The sequence below is a fragment of the Carlito syrichta genome, unplaced genomic scaffold (assembly GCF_000164805.1).
Source record: "Carlito syrichta isolate Samal-C Ts95f unplaced genomic scaffold, Tarsius_syrichta-2.0.1 Scaffold308104, whole genome shotgun sequence".
Lineage (NCBI taxonomy): Eukaryota > Metazoa > Chordata > Mammalia > Primates > Tarsiidae > Carlito > Carlito syrichta.
Window position 1 is genome coordinate 481,893 of NW_007252200.1, and position 19,053 is coordinate 500,945.

The 19,053-nt window shown below is 37.9% G+C and overlaps 1 protein-coding gene across 1 annotated transcript in view; it reads right to left on the reverse strand.

The window, feature by feature from the left end:
* BRCA2 (BRCA2, DNA repair associated) overlaps nt 1–17,791 on the reverse strand; it is a 78,192-nt gene extending 60,401 nt beyond the window's left edge. The window contains 10 exon segments of the mRNA XM_008064927.2: nt 3,361–3,464; nt 3,466–4,471; nt 5,312–5,423; nt 8,236–8,285; nt 10,618–10,732; nt 10,937–10,977; nt 11,067–11,116; nt 11,684–11,792; nt 14,761–15,009; nt 17,686–17,791. Coding sequence (XP_008063118.1) covers nt 3,361–3,464; nt 3,466–4,471; nt 5,312–5,423; nt 8,236–8,285; nt 10,618–10,732; nt 10,937–10,977; nt 11,067–11,116; nt 11,684–11,792; nt 14,761–15,009; nt 17,686–17,752 — 1,903 coding nt within the window. The 5' untranslated portion in view covers nt 17,753–17,791.
* Between the last annotated feature and the right edge of the window lie 1,262 nt (nt 17,792–19,053).

A 19,053-nucleotide genomic window follows, 5' to 3' on the forward strand; every position in this document is an offset into this window, starting at 1 on the left:
ATCTCAAAAGTAATAATTATATATACTCTGTGCAAACTTGTTCAACAGGTTTAAGCAAAATGATTCTAAACACTGGTAATCACCCCCCAAAAAATTCTTCCCAACTCATTCCATGTGGCCAGTATTACCAAAACCAGACAAAGACACAACAAAAAAAAAGAAAACTACAGCCCAATATTGCTGATGAACATAGACATAAAAATCCTCAACAAAATACTAGCAAATCAAATCCAATACAACACCAAAAAGATAATACACCATAATAAGGTGGAATTTATCCCAGGGAGGCAAGGATGGTTCACCATACGCAAACTGATAAATATGATACATCACATAAACAGAATCAGGGACGAAAACCATATCATCATCTCAAGAGATGCAGAAAAAGTATTCAGTAAAATTCATCACTTCATAATTAAAAAAAAAAAATAGCCGGGCTCGGTGGCTCAGCCTGGAATCCCGCGCTTTGCGAGGCCGAGGTGAGTGGATTGCCTGAGCCCACAGGCTCGAGACCTGCCTGGGCTACTTGGCAAGACCTCATCTCTACAAAAAATCAAAAAATTAGCTGGAACTACAGGCACGGGCGTGGTAGCGCTCGCCTGTAGTTCCAGCTACTTGGAAGGTTGAGGTGGAAGGATCGCTGGAGCCCCGCAGGCCAAGGCTGCAGTGTCCAGGAGCGGCCACTGTACTCCAGTCTGAGTGACAGAGTGAGACTCCAACTCGGAAAAAAAAAAAAAAAAACACCCAAATGAGGCACAGAAGGAACATACTTCAAGATAATAAAGGCCAAATATAACAAGCCCACAGCCAACATCATACTAAATGGAAAAAAGTTGAAAGCATTCCCTCTAAGAACTGGAACAAGACAAGGACGCTCACCTTCACCACTCTTATTCAATATAGTATGGGAAGTTCTTCTCGCCAGAGCAACCAGGTTAAGAGAGAAAAATAAAAGGCATTGAAACTGGAAAGAGGAAGTCAAATTATTCCTGTTCACTGATAATATGATCTTATATCTAGAGAAAACCCTAAAGATTCCACCAAAAGCCTCTTACATCTAGTAAATGAATCCATTAAAGTTTTAGGATACAAGCCAGGCTCGATGGCTCAGCCTGAAATCCCGCGCCTTTGGGAGGCTGAGGTGAGTGGATTGCCTGAGCCCGTGGGTTTGAGACCTGCCTGGGCAGCGAGACCTCATCTCTACAGTAAATCAAAAAATCAGCTGGGCGTGGTAGCACGTGCCTGTAATTCCGGCTACTTGGAAGGCTGAGGCGGAAGGATCGCCGGAGCCCAGCAGGTTGAGGTTGCGGTGGCTGGGAGTGGTCACTGCACCGCAGTCTGGGTGAAAGAGTGAGACTCCGATTCAAAAAAAAAAAATGTTTTAGGATACAAATTAATGTACAGAAGTCAGTAGCATTTATACACATGACAGAAATCTAGTTGAAGACCAAATCAAGAAGATAATCCCATTTACAATAGCTGCAAAAAAACAAAAGAACCCTAGAAATATACTTAATCAAGGAGGTGAAAGATTTCTACAAGGAAAACTTCAAAACACTGATGAAAGAAATCATAGATGACACAAATGGAAAAACATTCCAGGCCATGCATTGGAAGAATAAACAAACAAACAAACAAACCATACTGCCCAAAGCAATCCACAGATTCAGCACAATCCCTATCAAATTACCAATGCAACTTTTTGCAGAATTAGAAAAAACAATTCTAAAATTCATATGGAACCAAAACAGAACCCAAATAGCCAAAGTAATCCTAAGTGAAAAGAACAAAGGTGGAGGCATCACATTACTAGGCTTTAAATTTTATTTACCATGAAGCTAGCTATGGTAACCAAAACAGCATAGTATGGTTTCATACTTACAACCAACTTATCTTTGACAAAGTCAACAAAAATATACAGTGGGGAAATGGCACCTATTCAATAAATGGTGCTAGAAAAATTGGACAGCTATATGCAAAAGAATAAAACTGGACCCATATCTGTCATCATACACAAAAATTAGCTCAAGAGGGATTAAAGACCTAAACATAAGAACTGAAGCTATAAAAATCCTAGAAGAAAACCTAGGAAAAACTCTTTTGGACACTGGCCTAGGCAAATAATTTATGACCAAGTCCTCCAAAGCAAATACAATAAAAATAGACAAATGGAACTCAATTAAACTAAAAGGTTTCTGCACAGCAAAAGAAACAATGGGAAAAATATATGCAAACTTTGTATCACAAAGAAGTAACTTCTATAAAAAACAGTATGGAGATTTCTTGATGAACTAAAGAAAGAACAATTATTTGAACTAGCAATCCCACTTCTGGGTATCAACCCAAAGGAAAAGAAATCATTACAGAAAAAAGACAACTATGGCCAGGCTTGGTGGCTCAGTCTGTAATCCCAGCACTTTGGGAGGCCGAGGTGAGTGGATTGCCTGAGTCCACAGATTCAAGACTGCCCAGGCAAACTTTGGCGAGACCTCATCTCTACAATAAAATACAATAAAAAATTAGCCAGGTGTGGTAGCACACACCTGTAGTTCTGGCTACTTAGAAGGCTGAGGCAGAAGGATCACCAGAGATCAGCAGGTTGACGCTGGGGTGGCCGTGAGCATGCCACTGCACTCCAGCCTGGGCAATGGAGTGAGACTCCAACTCAAAAAAAAAAAAATACACTTGTACTTGTTTGTTTATTGCACCACTATTCACAATAGTAAAGATATGGAAGCAACCTAAGTGTCCATCAAGGGAGGACTGTATATACCATGGAAAACTACTCAGTGATAAAAAGAATGACATCATTATCTTTTACAGGAACATACTTAAAACTTGAGGCCATTACCCTAAGTAAAATAACTCAGAAATAGAAAGTCAAATACTGAATGTCCTTTCTTGTAAGTGGGAGCCAAACAATGGGTACACATGGACATACAGAGTGTACTAATGAACTTCAAAGACTGCAAAAGGCGGGAGATTGGGAGTAGGATGAGGACTGAAAAATTACCTATTGAATATAACGTTCATTATTTGGTTGATGGGTACACTAAAAGCTCAAACTTCACTACTAAGCAATATATGCATATAAAAAACTCGCGCTAGTACTCATAAATATATAAAACCTTAAAAAAACTCCTAAATATATAAAACCTTAAAAAACAGCAAAGAAAAAGAAAGGAGCTAGATTGTAACCTCCCAAAATAAAAATAAATATTGCTAATCAAAAGCCTAACGTACGCAGATACTAAGAATAAATAGATATAGTGATAAAAAAAAAAAAAAACAGAAAAAAACACAAGAGGAAAGCAATTACCATCCATACAACTATAAGCATCATTTAAAAAAAAGAGGTACCTGAATCAGCATTTATAAATGTAAGTGATGCGTTAAAAGTACTTGCTGCCAATTGGGATGAACGGTCAGTTAGTTCTGATTTTTGGTCTTTCTGTATTTTTTTCTTGATAAGATGGTTCACCACTTATAGCATAAATAAACTTATTTGTTTTCTTTTTCAAAGTAGATATTAAACCTGTATTCTTCGAAGTTACACAACTATGTATGATAGTGGTTGGCCAGATTCCATTATCAACTGGACATGTACATAAAGAATCTTCTTTCTGTGAGCACACAGAATGTATTTCCAATTCACTTTCAGAGGCTTCAGTTCCTTCTTTAAAACATCGATTGCTCATATTACCTGAGAAAATGGTACTGAAAGTCTCTTCAGGTGATTCTCTTATTCTGAATATAGACTTTTTGATACCTTGGTATGGAAAAGCTGTTGGAGAGGTTCCAGATCCTGCCCGCTTTACCGCAAGAATGGAGTCTTCATGAGTTTCAATATGCTGCTCCTCATCTCTCTTATTTACCACTGTTTCTTTACTTAATTTCTTCTCTGATTGTGGTAGACTAGAAATATGTGGCAAAGAATTTTCTGAAGTAATAAAATCGATGCATTCTTTCTCTGTGTGTATTAGGTCTTTTTCTGAATTATTTTGGTCACAAGAACTACACAGTAGAGGTATTTTTTCTACCTGGGTTCCATTTAGACCTGAAAGGGTTAGCTGAGACCATTCACAGGCTGAAGAAGGTACAAATTCCTTGGAGATTCTGCCACTTCCATTCCCAAAGGGCTTCTGATCAGCTATAACAGAATCTAATGGATCACTAACGTTTAGTTCCATTTCAGAACCAAGTAAGTGTTGTTCTTCCATTTGCTTTTTAACTTCTTCACATTCTTCAGTTTTTGCTTCATACAAATTTGTTTTCCTTGTCTTCTCAGTTCTATTTTTTTGTAGATTTCCTGTTCTACATTTAGGAAAACATAATAAAAAACTATCTTCTTCAGAAGTATCTACAACTGTTTCATGTACTTCATCTTCTAGGACACTTGGCATTGACTCTCCAAAATGGTCTTTGCAGCTATTTACTTTACCAAAGGAATTCCCTAACATTTTTCCTAATCCTGTTTAAAATTTAAAACAGAAGCACATTATTAACATTTTAAAACCATATAATTTATATAATTCTCATCTTTCCCCCAGGAAATATATATATATTAATCCATAAGTTAGCATTTAAAGGGTTATTCTAAGTGCTAGTTTTTTCTGGTCATCACCTTTCCTCTGTTCTTCTGATAAAGCCTGATTCCAATGACCCCAAAGACTTTTATACATACTCTAATCCATAATATCTTTCTTTATCAGCTGTACACAATTAAAACTCACCTAATCTTACTGTATATACAATTTAAATTTAAAATCCTAAGACCTATCAACCAGGTGTTGCAAATCAGTTTTTTGGCCCTGTAACAACTGAGAGTAAAATCTGCTTTAATATATGTATATGCATATATACATGATCCTATATATACAGAAAGCTATCTAGTCCTACACATTTACACTGACATACACAAATATTAGGAAAAATGCAATATTCCAATGACCTAAGTAAACTGTGGTATACCTAAACAAGATTCACTTTCTAATTAGAAAAAAGAAATTCATATATTCTTAATTATAAAAGATAAATTAAAAAATTCATATTTTCTTAATGATAAATTATTTTTATCTCTAAAAATTTTGAGTAACAGGTTTGGTTTGGTTTTTGTCACAATACATTAAATAGTACTGTCTTAGTATGATGTTTAAATATTGTCACCTAAAACTAGTTTCTATTCTTAATACTTTAAGACATTATTTTAGTAATAAAGAAAGGAGAAGCAATGTGTTTTCTCTAAGAAAAGAGGAGCAGTCCTTCTATGATGTCAATTAAAACAGTAGTTCAGCTAAACAGAACAACTTACCATGACTTCTAGTTTCTCTTTGATTTTTGTTTGCATTGTCTGTCTCAGAAGGGATGAATCTATCATTTTTCTTCAAATTTTCATTATGTTTAGAAAAATAGCTTTTCAAAATCTGCAAAAGTTATAGTTTAAAAATCACGAGTATAAAAGACTCTCAATGCACATACAGTGCTCCCCCATCTTATCTGCAGTTTCATTTTCTGCAATTTTAGTTACCTGCTATCAACTTAGGTCCAAAAACAGTAAATAAAAAACTCCAGAAAAAAGCAATTCATAAGCTTTAATTGTGTACCATTCCGAGTTGTGTGATGAAATCTTGCACTATCTTGCTCCATCCCACTTGGGAAATGAATCATCCCTTTGTTCAGCATATCCAGGCTGTATCTGCTACCCACCTGTCAATCAGTTGGTAGCTGTCTGGGTTATCAGATTGACTATGTGGTATCACAGTGCTTGTGTTCAAGTCATCCTTATTTTACTTAATAATGCCTCCAAAGGGCAAGAGTGGTGATGCTGACAATGTGAATATGCCAAAGACATAAAGTGCTTTTCTTATAAGTTAAATGATAAGTTTCTCTTTTTTTTTTTTTTTTTTTTGAGTTGGAGTCTCACTCTGTCACCCAGGCTGGAGTGCAGTGACATGCTCACGGCAGCCTCGACCTACTGGGCACAGGCGATCCATCCACCTCAGTCTTCCAAGTGAACTATAGGCGAACACTACCACACCCAGCTACTTTTTAAATTTATTGTAGAGAAGAGTTCTTACTAAGTTGTCCGGGCTAGTCTCCAACCCGTGGGGCTCAAGCAACCCTCTCACCACTGCCTCCCAAAATGCTGGGATTACAGACATGAGCCACCACACCCAGTTGAAAGTTTTCAATTTAATAAGGAAAAAAAAATCGTATGCTGAAGTTTCTAAGCTCTGTGGTAAGAACAAATCTCCTATCTGTGAAAGTGTGAAGAAGGCAAAAGAAATTCATGCTTGTTGGCTGTCACACCTCAAACTGAAAAAGTTATGGCCACAGAGTACGTGCTACGTGCTCAGTTAAAAAAGAAAAGACATTAAATATGTGGGTGGAAAACATGAACAGAATATGATCGACAGCAATGTACTGTGCCAGAAAACACTGAACCTATAAGAAGACTTCAGCAAGGAATCCCCTAAAACAAGTGACCTCGCCATTACTGCAAGTAAAGGATAGTCAGACAGATTGAAAAATAGAGTTGGACTCAAAAATATAAAAATTACTGAAAGTTCCAACTGCTGATGAAGAAACTGCTGCCACATGAGTACAATAAGAATTGTTGAAGCCGGGCTCGGTGGTTCAGCCTGTAATCCCGCGCCTTTGGGAGGCTGAGGTGAGTGGATTGCCTGAGGCCACGGGTTCGAGACCCGCCTGGGCAACTTGGCAAGACCTCATCTCTACAATAAAAATAAAAAATTAGCCGTGCGTGGTAGTGCACGCCTGTAGTTCAAACTACCTGGAAGGCTGAGGGGAGGGAGAAGGATTGCTGGAACCTAGCAGGTCGAGGCTGCGGTGGCCTGGAGCAGCCACTGCACTCCAGTCTGGGTGACAGAGTGAGACTCTAACTCAAAAAAAACAAAAAAAAGAATTTGAGACACAGATGACATTCACATAAAATGTATTACAGTATATTGTTATAATTATTCTACTTTATTATTGTTAATCTCTTATGCTGCCTAATTTAGAAATTAAACTTTATTATAGGCATGTAAGTATAGGTAGGGCTTTGTTCCATATGAGGTTTCAGGCAATCATGGGGGGGGGTCTGAGAAAGTATTCCCTGTGAATAAGGGGGACTACTGTATATATACATTTTTATTTTTTAATTTTTTATTTCTTTTGAGTTGGAGTCTCACTCTGTTGCCCAGACTGGAGTGCAGTGGCTGCTCCCGGCCACTGCAGCCTCGACCTGCTGGGCTCCGGCGATCCTTCTGCCTCAGCCTTCCAAGTAGCTGGAACTACAGGCGCGCGCTACCATGCCCAGCTAATTTTTTCATTTATTGTAGAGACAAGGTCTCACCAAGTTGCCCAGGTGGGTCTTGAACCTGCGGGCTCAGGCAATTCACTCACCTCAGCCTCCCAAAGTATGGGATTACAGGCTGAGCTATTGAGCCTGGCATATTTTTTTATTTTTCTGAGTTGGAGTCTGGACCACCCCAGCATCGACCTACTGGGCTCTGAAGAAACTTGCACTTTAGCCTTCCAAGTAGCCGGAACTACAGGTGCATACTACCACACCTAGCTAATTTTATTTATTGTAGAGAAGGTCTCGCCAAGATGCCTGGACTGGTCTTGAACCCACAGGCTCAGGCAATCCACTTGCCTTGGCCTCCCAAAGTGCTGGGATTACGAGTTGAGCCACCGAGCCCAGCCACAATTTATTCTTAAACATAGAGAGAACAGAGTTTTGTTTTTTTGTTTTTGTTTTTTTTTTTTGAGTTGGAGTCTAACTCTGTCGTCCAGACTGGAGTGCAGTGGCCGCTCCCGGCCACCGCAGCCTCGACCTGCTGGGCTCCGGTGATCCTTCCGCCTCAGCCTTCCGAGTAGCCGGAATTACAGGCGTGCGCTACCACGCTTGGCTAATTTTTTTGATTTATTGTAGAGATGAGGTCTTGCCTGCCCAGGCGGGTCTTGAACCTGCGGGCTCAGGCAATCCACTCACCTCAGCCTCCCAAAGGTGCGAGATTACAGGCTGAGCCACCGAGCCTGGCTGAGAACAGAGTTTTAAAGGAAGTCAAAATCACACACAGCATCAGGTTTAGAGACTTTCTCAAAAGCTTAAATATATTAGATAAATTACAGATCAGGGAATTAAAAATGTAACAAAATTTTTCAAGACATTCCAAAATTATAAGCAATTTCAACAATGTATCAACAATTTGTCAATTTTTTACTTACAGCAGTAGTATCATTAGGAAATACAGTTTCAGATGCTTCTTCATCTCTGACTGTAAAATAAAAATTCAATTTACCTGTACTGTATTATATCACTAGAATGCAAAAAAAGTATGTAGTTTTTAGTCAGACATCAAAAAACACGTATACTCTTTGATTAAATGACACATTTGAAACACAGTAAATGGACTCAAGTATAGTAATTAGAAGGTCGATCAACATAGTGAATAAGCTATACTCACTTTTAGCACCACTTGCAAGTAAGAAACTATGGTTTGGTAATTCTGACTTTACGGCAATATTGTTTGGTCACAATGACTCAGAAAATCAGACAAAGCTGTGAGATCATGACTTCAAAGCTAAAAGCTTGAAGATTTTAGCATTTATTTAGACAGTAATACAGTCTAGATGCGTACTGTATGTTAAACACTTCTTACTTTTCAAAGTGATCTTACCCATATTATTTCATCTAACTAAAGAAAGTTAACTTACTCTCAGGAAAGGAATCACAATGGAATGTTATTTTGATAGAATAAACAAAATATAATCCTGGTTTGAGTATAAATTAAACTCAAGCTTTGAATATTATCTACAGTAATGTTTGTATATATATTTTTTAAGACGCTGTACATATACATGGAAGTAAAAAAGTTTCAAAAGCAAACTACTATGTGTAGGACTGCTGGATAAAACACAGTACACTTCATTACATTTGAATTTCAGATAAACAATGAATACTTACTTTTTTAGTATGTCCCATGAAATAATATACTCAACAATTATTCACTGTTTATCTAAAGTTCAAATTTAACGAGATGTACTATATTTTTACTTTCTAAATACTAACTATATGTCATACAGATTTTTCTATTCTTTTTATTTCATTTTTTAACAAGCACATAGAACTCACAAAATAAATTTTACAATTATTATTATTATTTTTTGAGTTGGGTTCTCACTCTGTTGCCCAGGCTGGAGTACAGTGTCACAATCATGGCTCACCATAGCTTCTATCTCTTGGGCTCAGGCAATCCTTCTGCCTTAGTCTCCTGAGTAGCTAGGACTACAAACATGTACCACCATACCTGCCTGGCTAATTTTTGGATTTTTTTTGGTAGAGATGAGGTCTCGCTATGTTGCCCAGGCTGTTCCAAACTCCCGGACTCAAGCAATTCTCTTGTTTCAGCCTCCCAAAGTGCTAGGATTACAGGCATGAGCCACTGTGCCTGGCCAGATTTCACAATTATTAATGGGTCATGACTGCAATTTAAGAAGCAATATGTAGCCTAGTATCTTCCAAAAATAAGAGCGATGTAATGGTGAATATTTACTTTTTTTCCTCCATTATCATCCACACTTTCATCCTTGCCTATAAATTGTAATGTGTTTGTTTAGATGAACTTTCAAATACTTATTCACACTGTATTTAATCACATTTATATACAGACATTTCTATAATCTTATGTTTGTCGTCTTATAGAATGAACAGGCTGGGTGCGGTGGTTCACGGCTATAATCCAGCACTTCAGGAGGCCGAGGTGAGAAGATTGTCTGAGCCCACAGGTTCGAGATCAGGCTGGACAACTTGGCGAAACCTCATCTCTACAATAAATAAAAAAATTAGCCGGGCATGGTGGTGCACGCCTGTAGTCCCAGCTACTTGGAAGGCTGAGGTGGAAGGATTGCCTGAGCCCAGCAGGTCAAGGCTTTGGTGGCTGTGAGCGTGCCACAGCCCTCTAGCCTGGGCGACAGAGTGAGACTCCTACTCAAAAAAAATCAAAAACAAAACAGAATTATCATACCCTTTCAAATACAAAGTTATAATAGCCAAATTTCTAGTTGTTTTAAGCTGATTTTAAGCTGTTTTACAATAGGAAATATTTCTAGATCATAGTAAAAGAAACTATGGTGAGCCTGCAAAGAGCTTATAGTCCAACGCATGGATAAATTAAATATTCCAGTTAATCATATAGCTGTATAATTACAATTGTAAAATTTGAGCTCTCATTCAGTACCACTGGCAATACAGACCTGTAGAACAGATTTAAGTAGACAACAAAAGTTTAATGCTGCTTTAATGCCAAAAGCATAATAATTTGCAAAAAATTCACAATTATACCAAATATCAGCTCTTAAATGGTTATATGTGTAAATAAGTATCTGTAAAACTACTTGAATGACACAGTACTAAAACACAATATTTGACATCTACAGAATACCACTTAATGCATTTGTGATTTACCCCAATCTATACTAAACAAAATTATCCTAACACACTTATCAGACAGTATTATCTAATATTTTCTTTTTAACAGAAGCATCAGAGATGACAATTTATCAACATCATCTATCTTTCCTCATAAGATAGTCATTTGTTAGTATTACCTATGAGCACAGTAGAACTAAGTGTGGGTGGAGTGGCTAAAGAACTTGACCAAGACATATCAGAATCCACTTCAGCTCCTAGACTTTCAGAAATATGTTTTGGTGTCTGACAACCCTGGAAAGAAAGATAATAGTTTATTTTACAGAAAAGCACTGATGATTAAGAATTTTTTTTTCATTCACTATTTCACTTATCATGAACTGATTGCCTATATGAGGCAGAATGCTAGATACAGATCTCTGAATCTCAGGGTAAAGAAATATCATCGTCAAATTCTCAATTACTATACTGTAAAAATATATCAGGCAGAATATTTACCTTCACAAACTTGGGTGTATGAAATAAACTTCCACAAACCACTGGGGGTAAAAAAGGGGGAAATTATTAAGTTTTATTTTTATTGCATTTCTAGTATTCTAAGAATAAATAGCCTTGTTTTTAATCATACCTGACTTATCTTTTTGTGGTGTTACATGTGTACATTGCAGAACAACAGAACTAAAACAAAACAAAACAATCCCTTAGATTATTCAAAAAATAATAGAAATGGCAAAAAGAGACGACATTCTTATTTTTAAAAAAAGACTCAATCATACCAGTTGTTTGAATTATACTACTTTTTAATATTTGTATATTACTTCTTAAAAAGTAAACCTTTCATGAAGAATTAAGTAACTTAGTGATATTTTAAATGCCCACAGAAAGCAGTATAAAGAACTCACAAATTTCAACTGCTAGAAGTTATATATTTTAAACGTACACAAATAACTTATTGGTAATTCTAGAACTTATTGCTTTTCATCATTAATATTTTTGTTACTTAAAAAGTTGCAGAATATACAGAAAATCAGCCAATTCAACATTATTTTTAAAAAAACACCCTATGTTTCTAGTGTAAAAATTATTTTGTTAAAGGACTCGACCTAAAAGAATATTTAAAAATAGAAAAGCTTCCATCAGGTTCTCAGCAAAAATATTAGCATAAAAATTAGATTCATCTCCATAAAACAAATATATGTAGAACAACATTTCATTTAAATATTTCAAATAATAGCTTCATCATACCTTTCTCTAAGACAAGAATTTAGAAGTGGACTGGTAACATCATCTGCTTCATCCCTCTTAATTTTCACTGTGTGATGACTTTTATGTTTACTATTGGCAATATTCCTTCCTGAAACAGGGCAATAGTTCAGTGAGGATATATATACTCTGGATTATAAATTTTCATTCTCTAGAAGTATTTAAAACAAAAAGTTTCATCCATACTGGGAAAGAGAATGTATGGGCATTCAGTCTGAAGAGGTTTTTCAGTTTGCTGAATTCTCCCAAAAAGGGATATCTCAAGGGATGTCCCCTCATTTAATAACATTAAGCATATAACACGCACAAGACCCTTTGGATGATCTGATTCAAGATATAATTTTAATCTCAAAGAGCTTATAATCTAGTAGGGGAAATTTTTAAAAAAATGTACACAAGTGGACTACAAGGTAGAATGCAGAATGTTCTATAATTAAGTTACACAGTACTATGGTAATATAGAGAAGAGTAAAGGAAAAGACACTTACTGAAAGCCTACCAAGGTACAAAATCTGACCACATCACTCTTCTGTTAAAAATCTTTCAAGATCTAGCCGGGCTCGGTGGCTCAGCCTATAATCCCGCGCCTTTGGGAGGCTGAGGTGAGTGGATTGCCTGAGCCCGAGGGTTCGAGACCCGCCTGGGCAGCGAGACCTCATCTCTACAATAAATCAAAAAAAAATCAGCTGGGTGTGGTAGCACATGCCTGTAATTCCGGCTACTCGGAAGGCTGAGGTGGAAGGATGGCAGGAGCCCAGCAGGCGAGGCTGCGGTGGCCGGAAGCCGCCACTGCACTCCAGTCTGGGTGACAGAGTGAGACTCCAACTCAAAAAAAAAAAAAAAAAAATCTTTCATCTTATTTTTCAAGATCAAGTCAAACTACATGATGAAACTCCATAGTATCAAGGCCTTTCATGATTTACTTCTTAACCTTTATGACGCCATTCTTTTACACTGTGCTTTTTAGCCATACCCAACCATTTGCATATCCTGAAAGAATGCTATGTTTAACTTTTAGGACTTCATACAATCTGCTTCTCTTTTTGTTTCTCTCAGCCTGAAACATCTCGTTCAGCCTTCCATTTAAAAACTACCTCCTCCAGAAAATACCTAAGGTGAGATTAACACATAGAAGCCTGCCATGCCTACGTGTTTCCTGGAAAGGTTATCATACACAGTTTGTTCCTTTCTCATTAGACTGTGAGCTCCTTGAGATAAAGGTTTTCTTATTTATCACTGTAATAACTACAATACTGTCTGATATGTTACAGTCACTCCAGAAATGTTGGCTGAATGAATAAATTACCTGTAATTAGAGAAAGTGAGTTGTAGACAGCAATACACATATTTCTATTCTCATTAAACACATTCACTTTCTAAGACAATTATGCTCAGACAGGGTTTCTAAAGTGACAGAGGGCTCTACCAAAATCAAATCCAACTTGCAGTTTTTTAATAGTCTTATTTTTAATTAAAGTACACTATACTTGACTCTCCACAGCATTAACTACTGATGTGGTTCCACTGGTTGACAGCGACTACAAATTTGACACCTGAGGCACTTATTATTACTCTTAGAAGAAAATGCTTTGAAAGACAGTTGTTTTAGCAGACCCTATAATCTCTAACTTAGAGAACTTTTGGGAAAAATTAGCTATGTCAATGTTATTAAAGTAAAATGTATAGCCCAGCAAGCCCTCATCTCTACAAAAAATAAAAAAAAATTTGCTACATGTGGCGGTACACACCTGCGGTCCCAGATACTTGGGAGGCTGAGGTAGGAGGATCACTTGAGCCCAAGAGTTGAAGGCTGCAGTGAGAAGTGAATGTGCCACTGCACTCTAATCTGGGTGACACACTGAGATCCTGATGCCCCCAAAAAGGTAAGAAGAAAGTTGTGTGTAGAGGTAACAACATGTGTAAAGAGTCAGAGAGCATGGTGGTTTGAAAACGAAGAAATTCAGTATGAATGAATGGTAAATGAAGACAGGTGTGAGGAAGAATATGGCAAGATGAGCCAAGAATGTTAATGAGACTAGATTACAAAGGAACTATAACTCCTTGAGTTTGGATTCTATTATGAGGACAAAGGGAGGTGATCAAAAGTTTGACATTTGTACATGAAATTGCACAAATTTGCATGAGACTTCTCAGCTCAACAACCAATTAAATTCAATTTCTTTAGCCTGGCCTTCAATGCCCGCCTTTAACCTGCCTTTTTTTAGCCTTAGGTTGTCTTTCGGTTCCTTTCAGACCTGTAACACCTCAAACCAGCCTCAATTACTTGCTATTCCCTGAGCAAATCATGTATTCTTCCTCAGATTGTTCCCTCTGCCTAGAACATCATCATTCTTCCACATCCTTCAAATTTCTGAATTTCACCTGTCCTTCAAAGTTCAATTCAAAGAATCACTGTTTAAGTCCTCTCAATACTATTTGCTCTTCTTCTCAACTCTCATCGTACGTTTTTATATATTTTTTTGGTACATACCACATTCAACCTGATACTATACTTTAATTGTGTACTATTCATACCCCTTACTAAAGAGTAATACTGACCCCTTTAAACAGTAATACCGCAAAGCGAAAGTTTTGAATGATTAAATGCAAAATCTTATTACAGAATTGCTTAGAACATGTGGCACCTGGGGCAGGGAAATTGCTACCAAAGCACGCGATTTATAGCATAATGATAAAAATAATTTCTGCCCTCTGTGATAGACTACAGAAATATAGTTTAGCTTAATTAAAACCAAAACAAATCTTAGGGTTTTTTTGGCATAAAAAGACAAAATTTAGCACATCTCAGTGGGCAAAATGTATTAATCAAAGGAGAGAGGAAAAGAGACATTTATGAAGCACCTACATTATAATTTAATTCAAACCCATCAGGTACTAGTTTCATCAGTTCCATTGTTCAACTGAGAAAAGTGAAGTCAAAGAGACTGATTTGCCCAACATGACACAATTAGTAAATAAAAAAGCTGAGATTTTTAACACAAGTTTGTTTGAATTTCTAGTTTATATTTTTCTCCAGGCTACCACATCACATTACTTACCTAACTCTAAACTGTACTTACTTAATTCTTTTACAGGAGATTGGTACAGCGGCAGAGTCAGTCCTTGCTCTTTGAATATTATTGGAGTTGAAGCCAATTGATGAAAAGAGGGTTTCCTTTGTGGTGTTTTAAATAAGTTTGGTTCATAACTGCTGATTTTATATTCAGGTTCTTCTGTAGGCTCAGAATTATAGAGCGGAGCTTCTGAAGAAAGTTCTTCAAACCAATTAAGGCTTATTGGTCCTAAATCTGTAAGAAAAATTAAAATCCTACCTTAGTTTTAACCAATGACACAGAATAATCTATAAGCCAGCATAGTTAAGGCATAATAAGGAAAACGATGCTTGATGGATTACTTTTGTTAAGACATTACTAATTGAGCAAGATTATTCATCCATTTTCTTATAAACCTGTAGCAAAGTACAAGAAGAGTTCACAGAAGTTACAAGATAGCACTTAGCTTTTAAAATATTTTTATTTAATTCCTATTTTCTATCTTAATATTCATAATTTAGAGGAAAAAAAACATTCACAGTAAGAATATACTCCATAGATAAAATTCAACGAACTATGAAGACTACCTAAGTGTAATGTGGCAAATATATGGGCAGAAGAAATGTGCTGACTCTCAAATAAAATGGAGAAAAAAGAGTCTTTCATGAACTGGCACAGTGGCTCACACCTGTAATCCCAGCACTTAGGGAGGTCAAGGCAGGAAGACTGCTTGAGTCCAGGAGTTCGAGACCAGCCTGGGTAATACAGTGAAACTTTGTATCTACAAAAAAACAAAAAACTAGCTAGACATGGAGGTACATGCCTGTAGTCCCAGCTACTCAGAAGGCTGAGGCAGAACGAATGCCTGAGCTCAGGAGGTAGAGGCTGCTGTGAGCCTTGATTATGCCATTGCACTCCAGCCTGGGCAAAACAGTGACATACCACCTCAAAAAAAAAAAAAAGAAAATTTGTCTTAAAGGAAAAAACAACAAAATTTCTATTATGATCTATCTATCCTGTACAGTAGCTGTTCAAACTATTTTCATACTAACATATATCACTTGCTTTTTTCATGATGCTGACATTTGTATGGATGGTGCAAAGATAAGGGTGGGTAAAACTGCCAGCAATGAGTTAAGACAGTGGCACCAAAGTATACTAGTAGTCACTGTACATTTTACCAGGGCCCTTGTTACAAAATAACACCAGCTTAACTTAAGAATGTTTCCATGTGGGGGTAGGATTGGCAGTAGTGGGATTATGCTGGGGGGAAGGGGGGCATCAACAAGGGTACCGGTATAATGAACATTTGTATACTTAACCCTGAATTGTACCCCACATCTTTAAAATAAAAAAAAGAATGTCCTCATGAAACAGTACAAATTAATTTTATTAAAGCTTGATGCTAGAGCACATCTTTTTAATATTCTCTGACAAAATGGGAAGTACGCATAAACTTTGGCATACTGAAGAAAATAGCTATCTAGAAAACCTCTCATGACTTGTGAGCTGCACTAGGAGCTTTTTTCATGAAAGTTCATTTTTACTTGAAACTTAGATAATTTGGTAGATATTGTCTCACAAATTAGTGAAGTGACCCTGCTACTGTAAGGAAACAGTCTGTTGTCAATGATAAAATGTGAGCTTTCAAATGAAAATTAAGAATTTCCAGTAGCTCACTTTATTCCAATCTTTTTATTTTTTTAATTTGGAGTCTCACTCTGTCGCCCAGGCTGGAGTGCAGTGGCACACTCACAGCCACCCCAGTGTCAGCCTGCTGGGCTATGGCGATCCTTCCGCCTCAGCCTTCCAAGTAGCCAGAACTACAGGGACATGCTACCAAGCCCGACTAATTTTTTATTTATTGTAGAGACGAGGTCTTGCCAAGTTGCCTGGACTGGTCTCAAACCCGCAGTCTTGGGCAATCCACTCGCCTTGGCCTCCCAAAGTGCTGGGATTACAGGCTAAGCCACCGAGCCTGGCCCTTTTTCCCAATCTTAAAAGACTTTTCTGATAAGATCAGTGGTGATACTAATGAATGTGATTTTTAAAAAAAATACTGCTTAATAAAGTTTTTCAATATTTGGAATATGTATATAATTCAGAATACCAACATCTTCCAAATAATCGCTGCATGATGTTAAAACACGGAAAGATCTATTGGTGTATCTATTAGATCTCTGAAAGATCTGTTCAGAGCACAAGAGACTAATAAAGAAAAATACACGTAACTGAAGACAAAATACTCCTTTTCCCAACTGCCTAGCTAACGAGGTTGAAGTTTCTTCACGTACTTCTACCAGCACAACATAGTGCAACAGATTAAATGCAGATACAGATGTGAGAATCCAGCTATTTTCTTTTGAGGCAGACATTAAAGAGAACTACAAAATTATAAAAACGATTCCACTCATTTTTTCTTGTTGTTTTGGAAAATATAGTTATTTTTCATAAAAATGTTATTTATTGTAATAAGCAGTGGGTTTATTTTTGTCATTTTTAAGTAAATCAATGAATATCTTAAGTTCTTAGTTTTAATTTCTAATATGGTAACCTACATTAACAAAAGCTCTTTGGGGGTCCTCTATCATTTTTAAGAGTGTAAGGAGTACTGAGGCCAAGATGTTTGACAACCTCAATCAAAAAGGAATATTACCAATATTTGATTCGTTAGCAATGCTTTAAAAACGATTCTTCCCACTGCTAACCAAGGGGCCAGTCCACTCTTTAACCACCTAAGGGTCTGTATTTATCATCTGGTTAACCTGTAAACAATTATGTCCTTAACTGGATTTATGAGTCCAAAAGTATTAGTTTAAGGTATAAGCAAAATCATGAAGTATTGAGTTCTCTTTAGCAAGCATGTACCTTTATTTTTCTGAAAACATTTTGTAGGTGTGATTTATCAAGTTATATAAAATTTGTCAGTACCTGCTTTGTTGCATCGTGTCTTAAAAATTTCAAAAAAAGTTGGCCTCTCTTTGGATCCAATAGGCATTTTTATCTATAATATTACTCCAACGCTTGGTAAGTATGTCTGCAAAAGAGAAGACCAAAATACTCTTAAAGAGGGATGCGTTCCTTAAGTGACCCTGAGGCAAAAACAGGACGCACTGGTAAGATTGTCTAAGGTCACTCTACTCTCTTCCCATATTTTGGGACAATACCTGCTCATTTTGAGGATAGGGACGTTCTATAACTGTGCTGTCCAACACAGTAGCCACTAGTCACATTTAATCACTTGAAATGTGGCCAGTGGCACCAAGAACAAAATGTTTAATAAGATGTAGTTTTGATGACGTTAACCAGTCATGCGTGGCTGGTGGCTGCCGGTTGCAGCGGGCTCCCTTAGAGACAAATACCGCGGGATAATTCCCAATCAGTACTTCTTCCAAGAACAGCAATTACCCGCAGATTACAAGGCAGTGCAGTGCGCACGAAGCTGCAAAACATTTTCCAAAACAGCAACATTCCACCAAAATAACTGAGGCAGGCTAGTAAGCACAGGAGAAATGTGACCTCTGTATCATCCTTCAAGAAGCAGGAAGGGAGTCGCTCACATTTAGGAAGATACCTCTGGGGTGTTTAAGGCTGGAGCCAGCAGATCAAGGTGACCCTCCCCCTGCTTGATCACCTGTTGAGTGCAAATGGAACACGAGCTCAACACGCAGCCCAAAGGACAGCCAATCCACAGCCCTCAAGACCCTCGCCACCTCCCTAAAGGCAAAAATAAAAGTCAATCTCCAAAAGCCTCGTTCACAGGCTGCCCACGATCCCCGCCCCTCCCTTTCCCATCAAGGGTCGTTTAGCCTTAAGAAATGCCTCACTTTGCTCGCCAACCTAGTGACTTGTGACTAGGATTCTCACCGGCGGCAGAGCCAAGAACTCGGGCAAGAGTTGAGCCAAGAACTCGGGCAACGCTAGACCGCCTCCACCCCGCCCCCACTAACCCACTCTGGAGGTGCAGCTGTTTGGGCCAGAGAAGTTGACAGAAGCCGCCATGGGCACTCTCTCTCTCTCTAAGACAACACTACAGGCCAGGGGCGGTGGCTCACTCCTGTCATCCCAGCACTTTGGAAGGCCTAGGCGAGGACTGCCTGACCCCACGGGTTCGAGACTAGTCTGGGCAACTTGGCGAGACTTCGTGTCTACGATAAATCAAAAATTAGAGGGCGTGGTGGCGCAGACTTGTGGTCCCAGCTATTTGGGAGACCGAGGCGGAAGGATCGCCTGAGCCCAGGAGGTCGAGGCTGCGGTGGCCGGGAGCGGCCACTGCACTCCAGTCTGGGTGACAGCGGG